The 13867-nt window shown below is 42.3% G+C and overlaps 1 protein-coding gene across 1 annotated transcript in view; it reads left to right on the plus strand.

Moving 5' to 3' along the window:
- The first annotated feature begins 13549 nt into the window (after positions 1–13549).
- Positions 13550–13867, plus strand: part of CD109 (CD109 molecule) — a 134618-nt gene continuing 134300 nt past the window's right edge. Inside the window, exon 1 of the mRNA XM_061427218.1 lies at positions 13550–13773. Within this exon, the coding sequence (XP_061283202.1) occupies positions 13700–13773 (74 nt within the window). The 5' untranslated portion in view covers positions 13550–13699. The remainder of the gene's footprint in view (positions 13774–13867) is intronic.

Raw genomic sequence — 13867 nt, forward strand, 5'->3', positions numbered from 1 at the left:
CAAAGTACCTGATGGTCCCTGATCCATGGGTTGTGCCTAGATAATTATTTGGAAAAAAGTTAAAGGAGGGGAAAAAAAAGGCAGTATGCAAAGATAAATTATTTCAGTAATTGCAAGAGGCATCTGAAATTAAAGTATTAGTTGCTCAGTCGTGTCTGACTATTTGGGACCCTGTGGACTGTAGCCCGTCAGGCTCCTCTTCCTCCATGGAATTCTCCAAGCAGCAATACTGGAGTGGGTAGCCATTCCCTTCTCCAGGAGATCTTCTTGACCCAGGGACTGAACCCCAGTCTCCCTCATTGCAGGCAGATTCTTTACCTTCTGAGCCAAATTATTTCAGTAATTGCAAGAGGCATCTGAAATTAAAGTATTAGTTGCTCAGTCGTGTCTGACTATTTGGGACCCTGTGGACTGTAGCCCGTCAGGCTCCTCTTCCTCCATGGAATTCTCCAAGCAGCAATACTGGAGTGGGTAGCCATTCCCTTCTCCAGGAGATCTTCTTGACCCAGGGACTGAACCCCAGTCTCCCTCATTGCAGGCAGATTCTTTACCTTCTGAGCCAAATTATTTCAGTAATTGAAAGAAACATCTGAAATGAAATCCTTATTAATATCTGATTTCTTTCCATATCTAAAATGAAATCATGGTCCTTCTGGGAGAGCCCACACACAAGACTAGTTTGGCAGTGGCGGTGGTGGGGTCATCTAGGAGTCGAAGTGTGTATCTGGTGCCTGTAAAAGTCAGGAGCTGAGAACAGCAACTGTGGGGCTTTTGAGGGTGAGCTGAGCCCAGGAGGGGAGCAGAGCCAAAATGATCAAGTGTACATGAATGAACACAGGCTCAGGGTGAGCCTCGAGGTGGGGACTGCATGGTGGAGCAAATGAAGCCAAGGTGGATGAAATATCAGAATTGAGTCTGAGATCAGGAGGCAGGTCACCACAGAGGAAAACTGGGAACCACAAACTCAGGGATACCGGTGGAGTCATGATTCTGCTTTGTCTGTTTCTATTTCAAGTCATTTTTATTTTTGAATGCTGATTAAGTGGTTTACATTCTAAATTTATTAGATACAGATTTATGTGTGGAATTCCCTGGTGGCTCAGTGGCAAAAGAATTCACTTGCAATGCAGGAGATGTGGGTTTGATCCCTGGGTTGGGAAGATCCCCTAGAGAAGGAAATGGCAACCCACTCCAGTATTCTTGCCTGGGAAAGCCCATGGACAGAGGAGCCTGCAGGGCTACAGTCCATGGGGCTTCAAGAGTCAGACACGACTGAACTAAACTACCACCACCACCACATAGATTTATGTAATTATATTTATATAATTTAAAATTTCTTTTTCCTTTATACATTTTCCTTTTGCAAAAATTGGTGATGTGACAGTTAACTTGTGGTGTGTATATAATGTTGACCAGGTTTAAAAATCCTGACACACTGTATTGGCTCTGCCTCCTTTAAAAAATACAGACAATATAAAAGTTAAGTTCAGTGTTTAAAAAACCACATTTGCATGCAGCTTAAAGACTAAAATAATTCTACAAGACTTAGTGGAAAAACGAAAGAAAAGCCAGCATCCGCCTTTACCTATGTTGTCTGTTTCCAGAGGAAACCATTTTATTTTTATTATTTACATTATTATTTTTTTTAGCATTTATTATTTACTACTATACTACTGAGTGGAGTTGATGTGCAATATTACATAAGTTGTAGGTGTATGAAATAGCAATTCACAATTTTTAAGGTTTATACTCCATTCAGAAGAAGCTATTTTATTTTTTGGCCATGCAGCACAGCTTACAGGACCTTACTTCCCTGACCAGGGATTGAACCCGCACCCTCAGCAGTGAAACTGTGGCACTTTAACCACCGAACCGCCAGGGAATTCCCCAGTGGAAGCCATTTTAAATGGGAAATTTTCCTTCATGGCATTTCTAGCTCAGTTTCCATCTTTTCTGCTGGCTTTCCATATCTTCATTGAGATCTTAACTAGATAGTTTTCTTAGGCTGTGGTAATTTTGGGGACAACATTTTTGGTTATAATGTTCATGTCCTCTGTTATTACATTATTCTGGTGAGAATTATTAGCCATTTTTCTGTTTTTATTTTTTAGTTTAAACTGAATTCTCTTGTATCTTTGTATAAATCTTGTTTTGGTACAAAAATATTTTCATTATGGAAAATGTTAATGTATGGAAGTAGAAAGAGGAGTGCATTGAATCCCCACATATCCCTCACCCACCTCAACAACCCTCAACTGTAATTCCATATAATTCCACCTGGCCCAACCTGCTTGTCCCCTCTTGTATTATTATTATTGTTTATAGTAAAATATATATAACATATAGGGCAGTTGGTAAAGAATCTGCCTGCAATGCTGGAGACCCTGGTTGGATTCCTGGGTCGGGAAGATCCCCTGGAGAAGGGAATAGGCTACCCACTCCAGTATTCTTGCACTTCCTTTGTGGCTCAGCTGGTAAAGAATCCACCTGCAATGCAGGAATAAAGATTGTAATAGCTATGTGCAGTTTTTTCTTGTTTTGATATACATGTATGTATACTTATATATATATCAAAGTATATATATATATATATATTTTTTTTTTCCTTGTGGCTTATCTGGTAAAGAATCCACTTGCAATGTGGGAGACCTGGGTTCGATCCCTGGGTTGGGGAGATCCCCTGGAGAAGGGAAAGGCTACCCACTCCAGTATTCTGGCCTGGAGAATTCCATGGACTGTTTAGACAGAGTCGGACACGACTGAGCAACTTTCACTTTCATATAAAACATAAAACTTGCCACTTTAACCACGTTTACAGTTCTGTGGCATTAAATATCTTCACACTGATTTGTAACCATCACCACCATCTATCTCTAGAACTTTTTATCCTTCCTAAACTGAAACTCCCTACCCATTAAGCAACAATTCTCCATGCCCCACTCTCCCTAGCCCTTGGCAACCACCAATAGAATGTATTTTCTATCTCTATGAATTGACTACTCTGGGGGTATGTGTTCAGTCACTCAGTCATGTCTGACAACCTCATGGACAGTAGCCCGCCAACTCCTCTGTCGATGGATATGAATGAAATCTTGCAATAGTTGTCCTGTTGTGACTTATTTATTTCACTTAGCATAATGCCACCAAGGTTCAAACATGTTGCAGCATGTGCCAGAATTTCTTTTCCAAATAATATCCCATTGTATGAATAAGTCATATTTTTTAATCTGTTAATTCATCAAGGAACACCTGTGTTGAGTTCACCCCTTGGCTATTGTGAACAGTGCTTATGTGAACAAGTGTGTATAAATCTATGTTTTGAGTTCCTGCTTTCAATTCTTTTGGATGTACACCCCGAAGTAGAGTTACTGAATCTTATGGTAATTCTATGTTTAATTTTTTTAAGGAACTGCCATGCAGTTTTTCACCATGGCTGCACTTTAACTTTCCTACCAGCAATGCACAAGGATTTCAGTTTCTCCACACCCTTTCCAATGCTTGTTATTTCCTATGGTTTATTTATTTATTTGATAATAGCCATCCTAATGAGTGTGAATTGGTTCCTGTGTTGTTTCTGAAGCAAATCCCAGATATCACAAATTTCACCCACGATTATTTCAGGAAGTATTTCTTTTTTTCAGTATGTATTTCTAGAAGATAAAAACACTTTTAAAATTATCAGTTCAGTTCAGTTACTCAGTCATATCCAACTCTTTGCGACCCCATGGACTGCAGCATGCCAGGGTTCCCTGTCCATCACCAACTCCCAGAGCTTGATCAGACTCATGTCCATCAAGTCAGTGATGCCATCCAACCATCTCATCCTCCGTTGGCCCCTTCTCCTCCTGCCTTTAATCTTTAATGACCCAGCATCAGGGTCATTTCAAGTGAGTCAGTTCTTTTCATCAGGTGGCCAAAGTATTGGAGTTTCAGCTTCAGCACCAGTTCTTCCAGTGAATATTCAGGACTGATTTCCTTAACCATTGACTGGTTTGATGATCTTGCAGTCCAAGGGACTCTCAAGAGTCTTTTCCAACACCACAGTTCAAAAGCATCAATTCTTCGGTGCTCAGCTTTCTTTATAGTCCAAACTCTCACATCAATACATGACTACTGGAAAAACCATAGCCTTGACTAGACGGACCTTCATTGGCAAAGTGATGTCTGTGCTTTTGAATATGTTGTCTAGGTTGGTCATAGCTTTTCTTTCAAGGAGCAGGCATCTTTTAATTTCATGGCTGCAGTCACCATCTGCAGTGATTTTGGAGCCCCCCAAAATAAAGTCTCTCACTGTTTCCATTGTTTCCCCACCTATTTGCCGTGAAGTGATGGGACCAGATGCCATTATCTTTGTTTTTTGAATGTTGAGTTTTAAGCCAACTTTTTCACTCTCCTCTTTCACTTTCATTAAGAAGCTCTTTAGTTCTTCTTCGCTTTCTGCCATAAGGGTGGTGTATCTGTATATCTGAGGTTATTGATATTTTTCCCAGCAATCTTGATTCCAGCTTGTGCTTCATCCAGCCCAGGGTTTCTCATGATGTACTCTGCATATAAGTTAAATAAGCAAGGTGACAATATACAGCCTTGACGTACTCCTTTCCCAATTTGGAACCATCTGTTGTTCTGTGTCCAGTTCCAACTATTGTTTCTTGACCTGCATACAGATTTCTCAGGAGGAGGCAGGTAAGGTGGTCTGGTATTCCCATCTCTTTAAGAATTTTTCATTTTGTTGGGGTTCACACAGTCAAAGGCTTTGGCGTACTCAATAAAGCAGAAGTAGATGTTTTTCTGGAACTCTACTTAAGACTATATTTCCAACCTGAAGAATTAATAACAGCTCTTTAATATCATCAAATACCTAGTCACTATGCAAAATTTCAGCTGTATCAAAATGGAATAATTATTTTACCAGTGTTCCATTTGGATCTGGAGCCAAATAATATTTGTACATTGTCATTAATTGTTGTCTTTTAAGTCTCTTTAAACCTATAGTTTCTTTCAATTATCTTTATTTTTCCTTAAAATTTATTTGTTGAAAAAATTTGATTGTTTGATAAGGCATCCCACAGCCTGCTGCTGCTACTGCTGCTAAGTCACTTCAGTCGTGTTCGACTCTGTGCAACCCCATAGACGGCAGCTCACCAGGCTCCCCCGTCCCTGGGATTCTCCAGGCAAGAACACTGGAGTGGGTTGCCATTTCCTTCTCCAATGTGTGAAAGCGAAAAGTGAAAGTGAAGTCGCTCAGTCGTGTCCGACCCTCAGCGACCCCGTGGACTATAGCCCACCAGGCTCCTCCGTCCGGGATTTTCCAGGCAAGAGTACTGGAATGGGGTGCCATTGCCTTCTCCATCCCACAGCCTAGATTTTGCTAATACATCCCTGAGGTATTTTCCCCTTCATGGATCACAGCCTTGTGACCAAACCACCCCAAATAAAGAGAAATGTAAGAAGGCGAAGTGATTGTCTGAGGAGGCTTTACAGATAGCTGAGGAAAGAAGAGAAGCAAAAGGCAAGGGAGAAAGGGAAAGATGTGCCCAACTGCATGCAGGGTTCCAGAGAAGAGCAAGGAGAGATAAGAAAGCCTTCTTACGTGAATGATACAAAGAAATAGAGGAGGTTCTCATGAAAAAAAAAAAAAAAGAGAGGAGAACAATAGAACGGGAAAGACTAGAGATCTCTTCAAGAAAATTGGAGATAGCAAGGGAACATTTCATGCAAACATAGGTACAATAAAGGACAGAAAAGGTAAGGACCTAATAGAAGCAGAAGAGATTAAGAAGAGATGGCAAGACTACGCATAAGAACTGTACAAAAAAATGTCTTAATGACCGGGATAACCACAGTGGTGTGGTCACTCACCTAGAGCCAGACATCCTGGAATGTGAAGTCAAGTGGGCCTTAGGAAGCATTACCATGAACAAAGCTAGTGGAGGTGATGGAGTTCCAGCTGAGCTATTTAAAATCCTAAAAGATGATGCTGTTAAAGTGTTGCACTCAATATGTCAGCAATTTTGGAAAACTTGGCAGTGGGCACAGGACTGGAAAAGGCCATTTTTCATTTCAATCCTCAAGAAAAGCAATGCCAAAGGATGTTCAAACTACCACGCAGTTGTGCTCATTTCACATGCTAACAAGGTTTTGCTCAAAATACTTCAAGTTAGGCTTCAGTGATACATGAATTAAGAACTTCCACATGTTCAAGTTGGATTTAGAAAAGGCAGAGGAACAAGAGATCAAATTCCCAATATCTGTTGGATCATAGAAAAAGCAAGAGAATTCCAGAAAAAACATCTGCTTCATTGACTATGCTAAAGCCTTTGACTGTGTGGATCACAGCAAACTGTGGAAAATTCTTAAAGAGATGAGAATATCAGACCACCTTACCTGTCTCCCAAGAAACCTGTAATGCAAGTCAAGAAACAACAGAACTGAACGTGGAACAAAGGACAGTTCAAAATTGGGAAAGGAGTACATCAAAGCTGTGTATTGTCACTCTGCTTATTTAACTTATATGCAGAGTACATCATGCGCAATCCCCGGCTGGATGAATCACCAGGTGGAATCAAGATTGCCAGGAGAAATATCAACAACCTCAAATATGCAGATGATAACACTCTAATAGGAGAAAGTGAAGAGGAACTAAAAAGCCTCTTGAAGAGGGTGAAAGAGGAGAGTGAAAAAGCTGATTTAAAACTCATCATTCAAAAAACTGAGATCATGGCATCCAGCCCCATCACTTCATGGAGAACAGAAGGGGAAAAATTGGAAGCAGTGACAGATTTTCTTTTCTTTGGCTCCAAAATCACTGTGGACAGTGGCTGCAGACTTGAAATTAAAAGACACTTGCTCCTTTAAAGGAAAGCTATGACAATCCTAGACAGCATATTAGAAAACAGGGACATCATTTTGCCAACGAAGGTCTGTCTAGTCAAAGCTATGGTTTTTCCAGTAGTCATGTATGGATGTAAGAGAGTTGACTTATAAAGAAAGCTGAGTGTCAAAGAACTGATGCTTTCAAACTGTGGTGTTGGAGAAGACTCTTGAGAGTCTCTTGGACAGCAAGGAGATCAAACTAGTTAATCATAAAGGAGATCGACCCTGAATATTTATTGGAAGGACTAATGCTGAAGCTGAAGCTCCAGTACTTTGGGCACCTGAGGTGAAGAGGTGAAGTCGGTGAAGTCCACCGACTCATTGGAAAACACTGACTCAATGGACATGATTCTGAGCAAATTCTGGGATATAGTGAAGGACAGGGAAGCCTGGCCTGCTGCAGCCTATGGGGTCACAAAGAGCCAGACAGGACTTGGTGACTAAATAACAACAACCCTGAGGTATTTAATATGTTCCCCTATATTTGTTTGCAAATTGGAATCAGATTCAGGTTCAGTCTTTTGACAAGACCACTTAGGTGGTTCTGGGTTCTTCTATAGGGATACAGCGTATCTGGATATTTCCTATAGCAGCCGTTTATTATTATTGTTTAGGCCCACATGATCCAATAGAGTAGTCACATGTTGCCTGCTCTTTAAATTTAAATTAATTCAAATGAAATAAAATACAAATCTCAGTGTCTTGGGTATGCCAACCACATGTCCAGTGCTCAGTAGCCTCATGTTGCTCATGGCTACAGTACTGAGGTGGATATGGAACATTTCCATCCTCACTGAAGATTCTATTGTATAGCACTGGTCTAGATCTATTAATTCACCAAGGCTGTGATATGGTGCTAATTCTAACATACATTTTACATTTTACTGGCTGGAAAACTTGTGAAACAAGAAATTTCCCTGTGTCTCCTATTTGGTTACCAGTGATACAGTTCATGTAGGAAAAGCAGGATAGAGTTTAATACTTCCCCTTTCACAGGATTGATTCTAAGTTATAAATAAGTAAACCATACATCAGTCAGTCAGTTAGTTCAGTCACTTAGTCGTGTCCAACTCTTTGCGACCCCATGAATCGCAGCACGCCAGGCCTCCCTGTCCATCACCAACTCCCGGAGTTCACCCAGACTCGTGTCCGTCGAGTCAGTGATGCCATCCAGCCATCTCATCCTCTGTTGTCCCCTTCTCCTCCTGCCCCCAATCCCTCCCAGCATCAGAGTCTTTTCCAATGAGTCAACTCTTCACATGAGGTGGCCAAAGTACTGGAGTTTCAGCTTTAGCATCATTCCTTAACTTTATATAATTCTTGTTGACTACAGACCCAACTAATGAATTATGGTTATACTTCCTTTTTTACCTAGTTTTTTTTTTCTTTTCCCTAGAGTTTCTGAATTTCCTTCCCATCGTTACACAATTTTACATTATCATAGCCTCAATTTTCTCCCCCAGTTTCCCATCACATTTATCTATTCTATTCAGGTCCCTTTTACCCTTGAGGCCTTATTCCTGGAATTCTTCTTCCTGTTGGAACTTCTCTCGTCATTGCTCTCTGGGGTTATATATACTTTTTCCTGAATCTCATGTCTTCCTTTTTCTTGGCTTCTATGATTGGTTTGCTAAATATGTCCTCCTAAAGTAACTTCCTAAAAAGAGTTTGTTGAAGCAAAGTTCCTAAGCCATTCCATTTCTGAAAATGTTTTCATGGTCTTTCTCCACTCTTGTTTGATAATTTGGTGGGACACAAAATTTTAATTTTAAAATCTCCCCAAAAGAGTTAAGAACAAGCCTAATTATTATTATTCCTAGTTAATTTCAATATCATTCCTTGTCTTCCAGTAGACAAGAATTTCCTCTTCTGCTTTGAGTTAGAAAGATTCTGGTATTCTGTGCAGGATTCTATCTAAATAGTTCTCAAATAGATGATAAATGTAAGTAAACATTCATTTCATACATAATATTTCTTAAATTTTATACAATTTGAACATGTAAAAATCAACAACAAACTTGAGGATGCACTCTATGCTGTAAATCAGTAACTAATGTTTCTCTCGATGTGTCTCCAGAAACCAGCCTCACTTTCACCCTCTGTTAGGGTGGAAATGAGAGTGGCTCCTCTGTTACCCCTAGTGACCACTGCTGAAGTTTTTGCTTCTTATTTCCATATCAGACTCTGCCGGTTTAGAGTTCTGAGTTTGCGAGAGAGGCGTGTTTGCACTAGTGACAGCGCAGCAGTTCGCTTAAACTCGCAGCTGAGCCTGGCCGCGTGGGGCTCCTCATGCCAGTGAATCAGCGGTCACAGAAGTGGTTGCTTTACTGGCTGGAGTGACTGAATGCTCTTGACTGTCGAGGAGTTGAAACTACACAGTGGAAGTAAGGAGTATTTCTGGAATACAGAAGATACACTGGGGCATCTCTCAGTCTCCCCAAGTCCTGTGGTTAAAAATCAATAGAAAACAACAATATAATATGCAGAGGACGGATAATGGTTCAGACCCTTCAGGAGTGAAGACCTAGGTCACTCCACCATGCAGAGAGCCATGCCAGCCCAGGTGATTACTGCGAGCAGAGGTATAGGTCCTAGAAGAAGGTAGTTGTAAATACAAGCTTGTGACGAGTAGCAGAAACAAAGACTGTAATAGCTACCTGCAGTTCTTTCTTGTTTTGATATACATGTATATATTCTTATATATATATATATATCAAAATATATATATATATACATATTTTCCTTGTGGTTCAGCTGGTAAAGAATTCGCCTGCAGTGCGGGAGACCTTGTGTTGGATACCTGGGTTAGGAATATCCCCTGGAAAAGGGAAAGGTTACCCACTTCAGTATTCTGGCCTGGAGAATTCCATGGACTGTTTAGTGCATGAGATCACAAAGAATCGGACACAACTGGGTCACTTTCGCTTTCATATATATGTATGTGTGTATTATATATAAATACACACACACTTCATTCCTGAGGTATGAGATTAACTGCTATTAACACACATTAGATGATAGAGAGGGGGAAGGATATTTATATATCTGATATTTATATATAATATATATTACTATTTATTAAAATTACCAGGTGGCTCAGTGGTAAAGAATCTGCTTGCTAAGCAGGAGATGCAGGTTCAGTTCCTGTGTCAGGAAGGTCCCTGGAAAAAGAAATAGCAACCCACTCCAATATTATTGCCTGGGAAACGCCATGGACAGAGGAACCTGGTGGGCTGCAGTCCATGGGGTTGCAAAGAGTAGGACAGTACTTAGGGACTGACCATGCAAAATTATAATATAAATATCATATATAGAATATTTTTATTATCATTAGCTTTTATAATAATGTATAGTATTATAACATTATTAATATAGTAATATATTATATAATAAAATAAATATTACGATTGTATCAACATATCAATCAATAGAGTGTGAATTAATATATCATCACTGTATTTTTACATTAATATAAATAATTAATGTTCCCATATTACTATATTAACATATATATTATATACTGTATATGTATTATATAAATATTACTTTTAATATAATATTAATATTGTATATATAAACTAATATTTTTATTCCCCTTCTCAATTTTCTACCATGTAATATATATTAATAGCAGTTAATCTTAAACCTTAGGTTTAAAGTTACAGGCTCTCAAAGGGAGAATGTGATTCAGCTAGAAAAGGCACTGATAATGTCCAAAAACAGTTGAAGGACTTTGTATACTCTTTTGGAGAGAGGGTCGTTTTTGGTTCTGTGAGGGATACTTGTATCATGTTGGGGGAAAGCATGAATTTTCTGTCTCTTATTGAAGTTAAGTATGGTTTAAACGGGTATATTCAGAAGCCAAGCTGACGAGGCATGGACTTTGGTAGCTTCATACTGTGCCAGATTATCTAAGATGAAGCTAAATTTCTCAGAATTCCCCTCCCTATATGGTTATGAGTTGGTGTTGGCCACAAGAGACACTTTATGTGACTTTGGAAGCCAGCTTGAAGCAGAAGTCGTATTTTTCACTCTGAAGGTTGGTGCCGGGCGCTAGGCATTGGCCACCAGCCCAGATTGTTACTGCTGTGCTAGCTGACTTGGTGGGTGTGGGGTGGCAGTGGGGCCCAAGGTCCTCCACTTCTCAGGGGGTCTTCTCCTTGAGCTTTTCTGAATTCTGGGCCAAGTACATATTTAGCTGGCTTCTCTTGCAGCTTACCCATGACATCAGAGTTGGAGGTGTTAATAGACACATGCGTTCCAGTTCACCCTCATGTTTCCTTGTTGTGGTTCACATGTAGCTTTTTCCCCCTGGCCGACTTACAGTGACTTTGACTCAACACTAGATGCACAATCAACAGCTGCTCCACAAGCTCCCATGATTGTGTAGGATTTGTCTCCTATTGATTCTGCTTTTCTCAGTGAACCACATGCTAAAGACATGTCAGCAGGGACATGGGAACAGTGTGAGTTCTTATGCCAAAGGCCATTCAGTTTTCATGGGAGAAACAAACATAGGTTTTTTGTATCAAGATTCATTAATTTTATTCCAAAGAGTTTCTAAGATGCTCCCTTAAAGACTACTTACTAAAACAATATCATTTTTATTGTTTTATTTTTAAAAGTTATATATATTTATATATGTAGACAGTTTGGCAGGTCCAGGTAATTGCCTGGATATGGATAACATTTTGATGAATATCCTTCAAATCTTTCTTCACTGCATATATATATATAATGTATGTGTGTGTGCATGCTAAGTTGCTTTAGTCCTGTCTGACTCTTTGCGACCCCATAGACTATAGCCCTCCAGGTTCCTCTGTTTGTGGGATTCTCCAGGCAAGGATACTGGAGTGGGTTGCTGTGCCTTCCTCCAGGGGATCTTCCCAATCCAGGGATTGAACCCTTGTCTCTTATGTCTCCTGTATTGGCAGATGGGTTCTTTGCCTCATCTGTGCCTCATTTCTGCAAATCCACGTGGCCAAATTTCTGCACAGTTAAGCTTCTTGTGTGTATCGTGAGAAGGAAGGCATGAACAGGGAGGTCACATCAATTTAAAATACGCACAGCCTTCATTTTATAAAACAGCAAGGTGGTTCTAAACTTTTCTAGACATCTTCTGGGGATGCAACATTATCAACTAATTTTTTGGAGTCCTTCTTATACCTGCCTGCCTCTAGAATGAACCTGAATTGATTGATCTATCTTCTGACGTGAAGCTTGGAATTTTCTCCAGTTTCCCAATTTCCTTTTCTCATCAAAGACAGAGTCTACCTGTAGACCCTCTGTGGCCCACAGTATGCTGAAATGAAGTAGAATTTCAGTCCCTATCCCAGACCTGCTGAATCAGGATTTGCATTTTACTGTGATTCTCATACACATTAGAGCTTGAGAAGCACTGATACAGACTGGGACAGAGCCCACACTCAGCCCTGTACTACAGAGGTGAGGAGACCAAAGAGGCAGTAACAGCCATGTCAGGGACAGAGTGTGTACCCAATGATCCACTTCAACCCTTTCCACTTTACCCAAGCCCTGCCTGCACAGGAAGTCAGCCACTAAAGATAGGCGCGTGGAGGAGCCTGAAGACACAGGGGCCTCTGCAAGCCGATCAGCAGGGTGAAAAAGGGTGGAACAGGAAAGGGAGGAAAGCAAGTTCCTGGACTCCCAAACCACAGTTTGTCTAGGTGCTACTTTCCCCCTTATTTAGCACATAGATTTGTGAAGAGACAACCTTCCGATGACCTCTTTTCCTTTTGCATTTTGCCCTGTATTAAACGGTCACCATCTGAAACTTTTCTCCGTGAATTAGAAACTTGAAGTTGTCAGGGACTGAATGTGCCCGTTTTCCAACGGTTTCTGGCAGTTCCCCGCTTTTATGGTGTAGTCATGGTGAAACCTGAGTCATCTGAAGATGGTGAGGGTGCCAAGGAGCCGGGGAAGGAGCTGCAGCCAAGCCAGGACCCAGGAGCTGGGGCTCAGGAACTGCGGGCCACCCTGGGCCACTGGCCTTCCTTGGGGACAGGAGAGCCGCCCTAACCCTGTGTTTAAACAAATTGCTCCAAGCTTCACAGTGCTAATGAATACCTTCGGTAGCCGAAGTGTTCAGCGGCAGCCCAGAGTATGAAGCATCTCCCCACACAGTTGCTTCTCAGAGTTTCAAGGAGCAGCACCTCACTCTCACACGTGCCAGAATTTTCTTCCCCACCTTTTTTTTTTTTTTAAACCGAGAAACCCACATTTTCCTGGAGAGGCAAACAATATACATAACTTTTTGTTTCAAGAGGGGAAAAAAAGTTTTCTCCCGGGTTTATTGATTCATATACATTCAACGGCTACCAGAAAACACACCCCTGTTTGGTGTGTTTGCCATTTTCTCTCAGATTCTGACTCACAGTCTGGAGGACAATGACTGATTTTTTCCCACCTCCCAGAGCGGCCGTGCACTCTTCTCCGCACAAGGAGGGGCCTGTTTACGCCCCCCGGCATCGCCGGCGGAGCGCTCGTGTAAACAGCCGGCGGAGCCGGGTGGCCGGGGGGCGGAGCGGGGCGGCCGCGCCAGGTCGGGCGGGCTGCGCGCCTCCCGCCTCCCGCCCGGGTCTGCGGTGTCGGCCGGGGCGCCGAGGAGTGCCGCGGTGATGCGGCGGGAGGGGTGGAGCCGCCGCGCCCCGGCTTGGTTTGGAGCCCTCGCTCGGTCGGCGGGCGCGCCCAGCGCTCACTGCTGAGCCGGGAGTCTGGGCGAAGCCGGGAGGCGGTGGGAGGCCACACCCCGCGCGGCCCGCGTATTTCCTCGGGAGCCCGCGGCCGCAGCGCACACAGCGCCGAGATGCGGGGCCTCCGGCTCCTGACCGCCGCCCGCCTCTTCTGCGTGTGGAGCGCGGCGCTGGCCGCCGTCCCCGGGTAGGAGCGCGGGGCGCGCGGGGCGGGCGGGGAGCGGGGGTTCCCAGCCGGACCTCGGCCTGGAGATTTGAGCCTGCATCGCTTCAGCTCGGTC

The sequence above is a fragment of the Bos javanicus genome, chromosome 9 (genome assembly GCF_032452875.1).
Source record: "Bos javanicus breed banteng chromosome 9, ARS-OSU_banteng_1.0, whole genome shotgun sequence".
Lineage (NCBI taxonomy): Eukaryota > Metazoa > Chordata > Mammalia > Artiodactyla > Bovidae > Bos > Bos javanicus.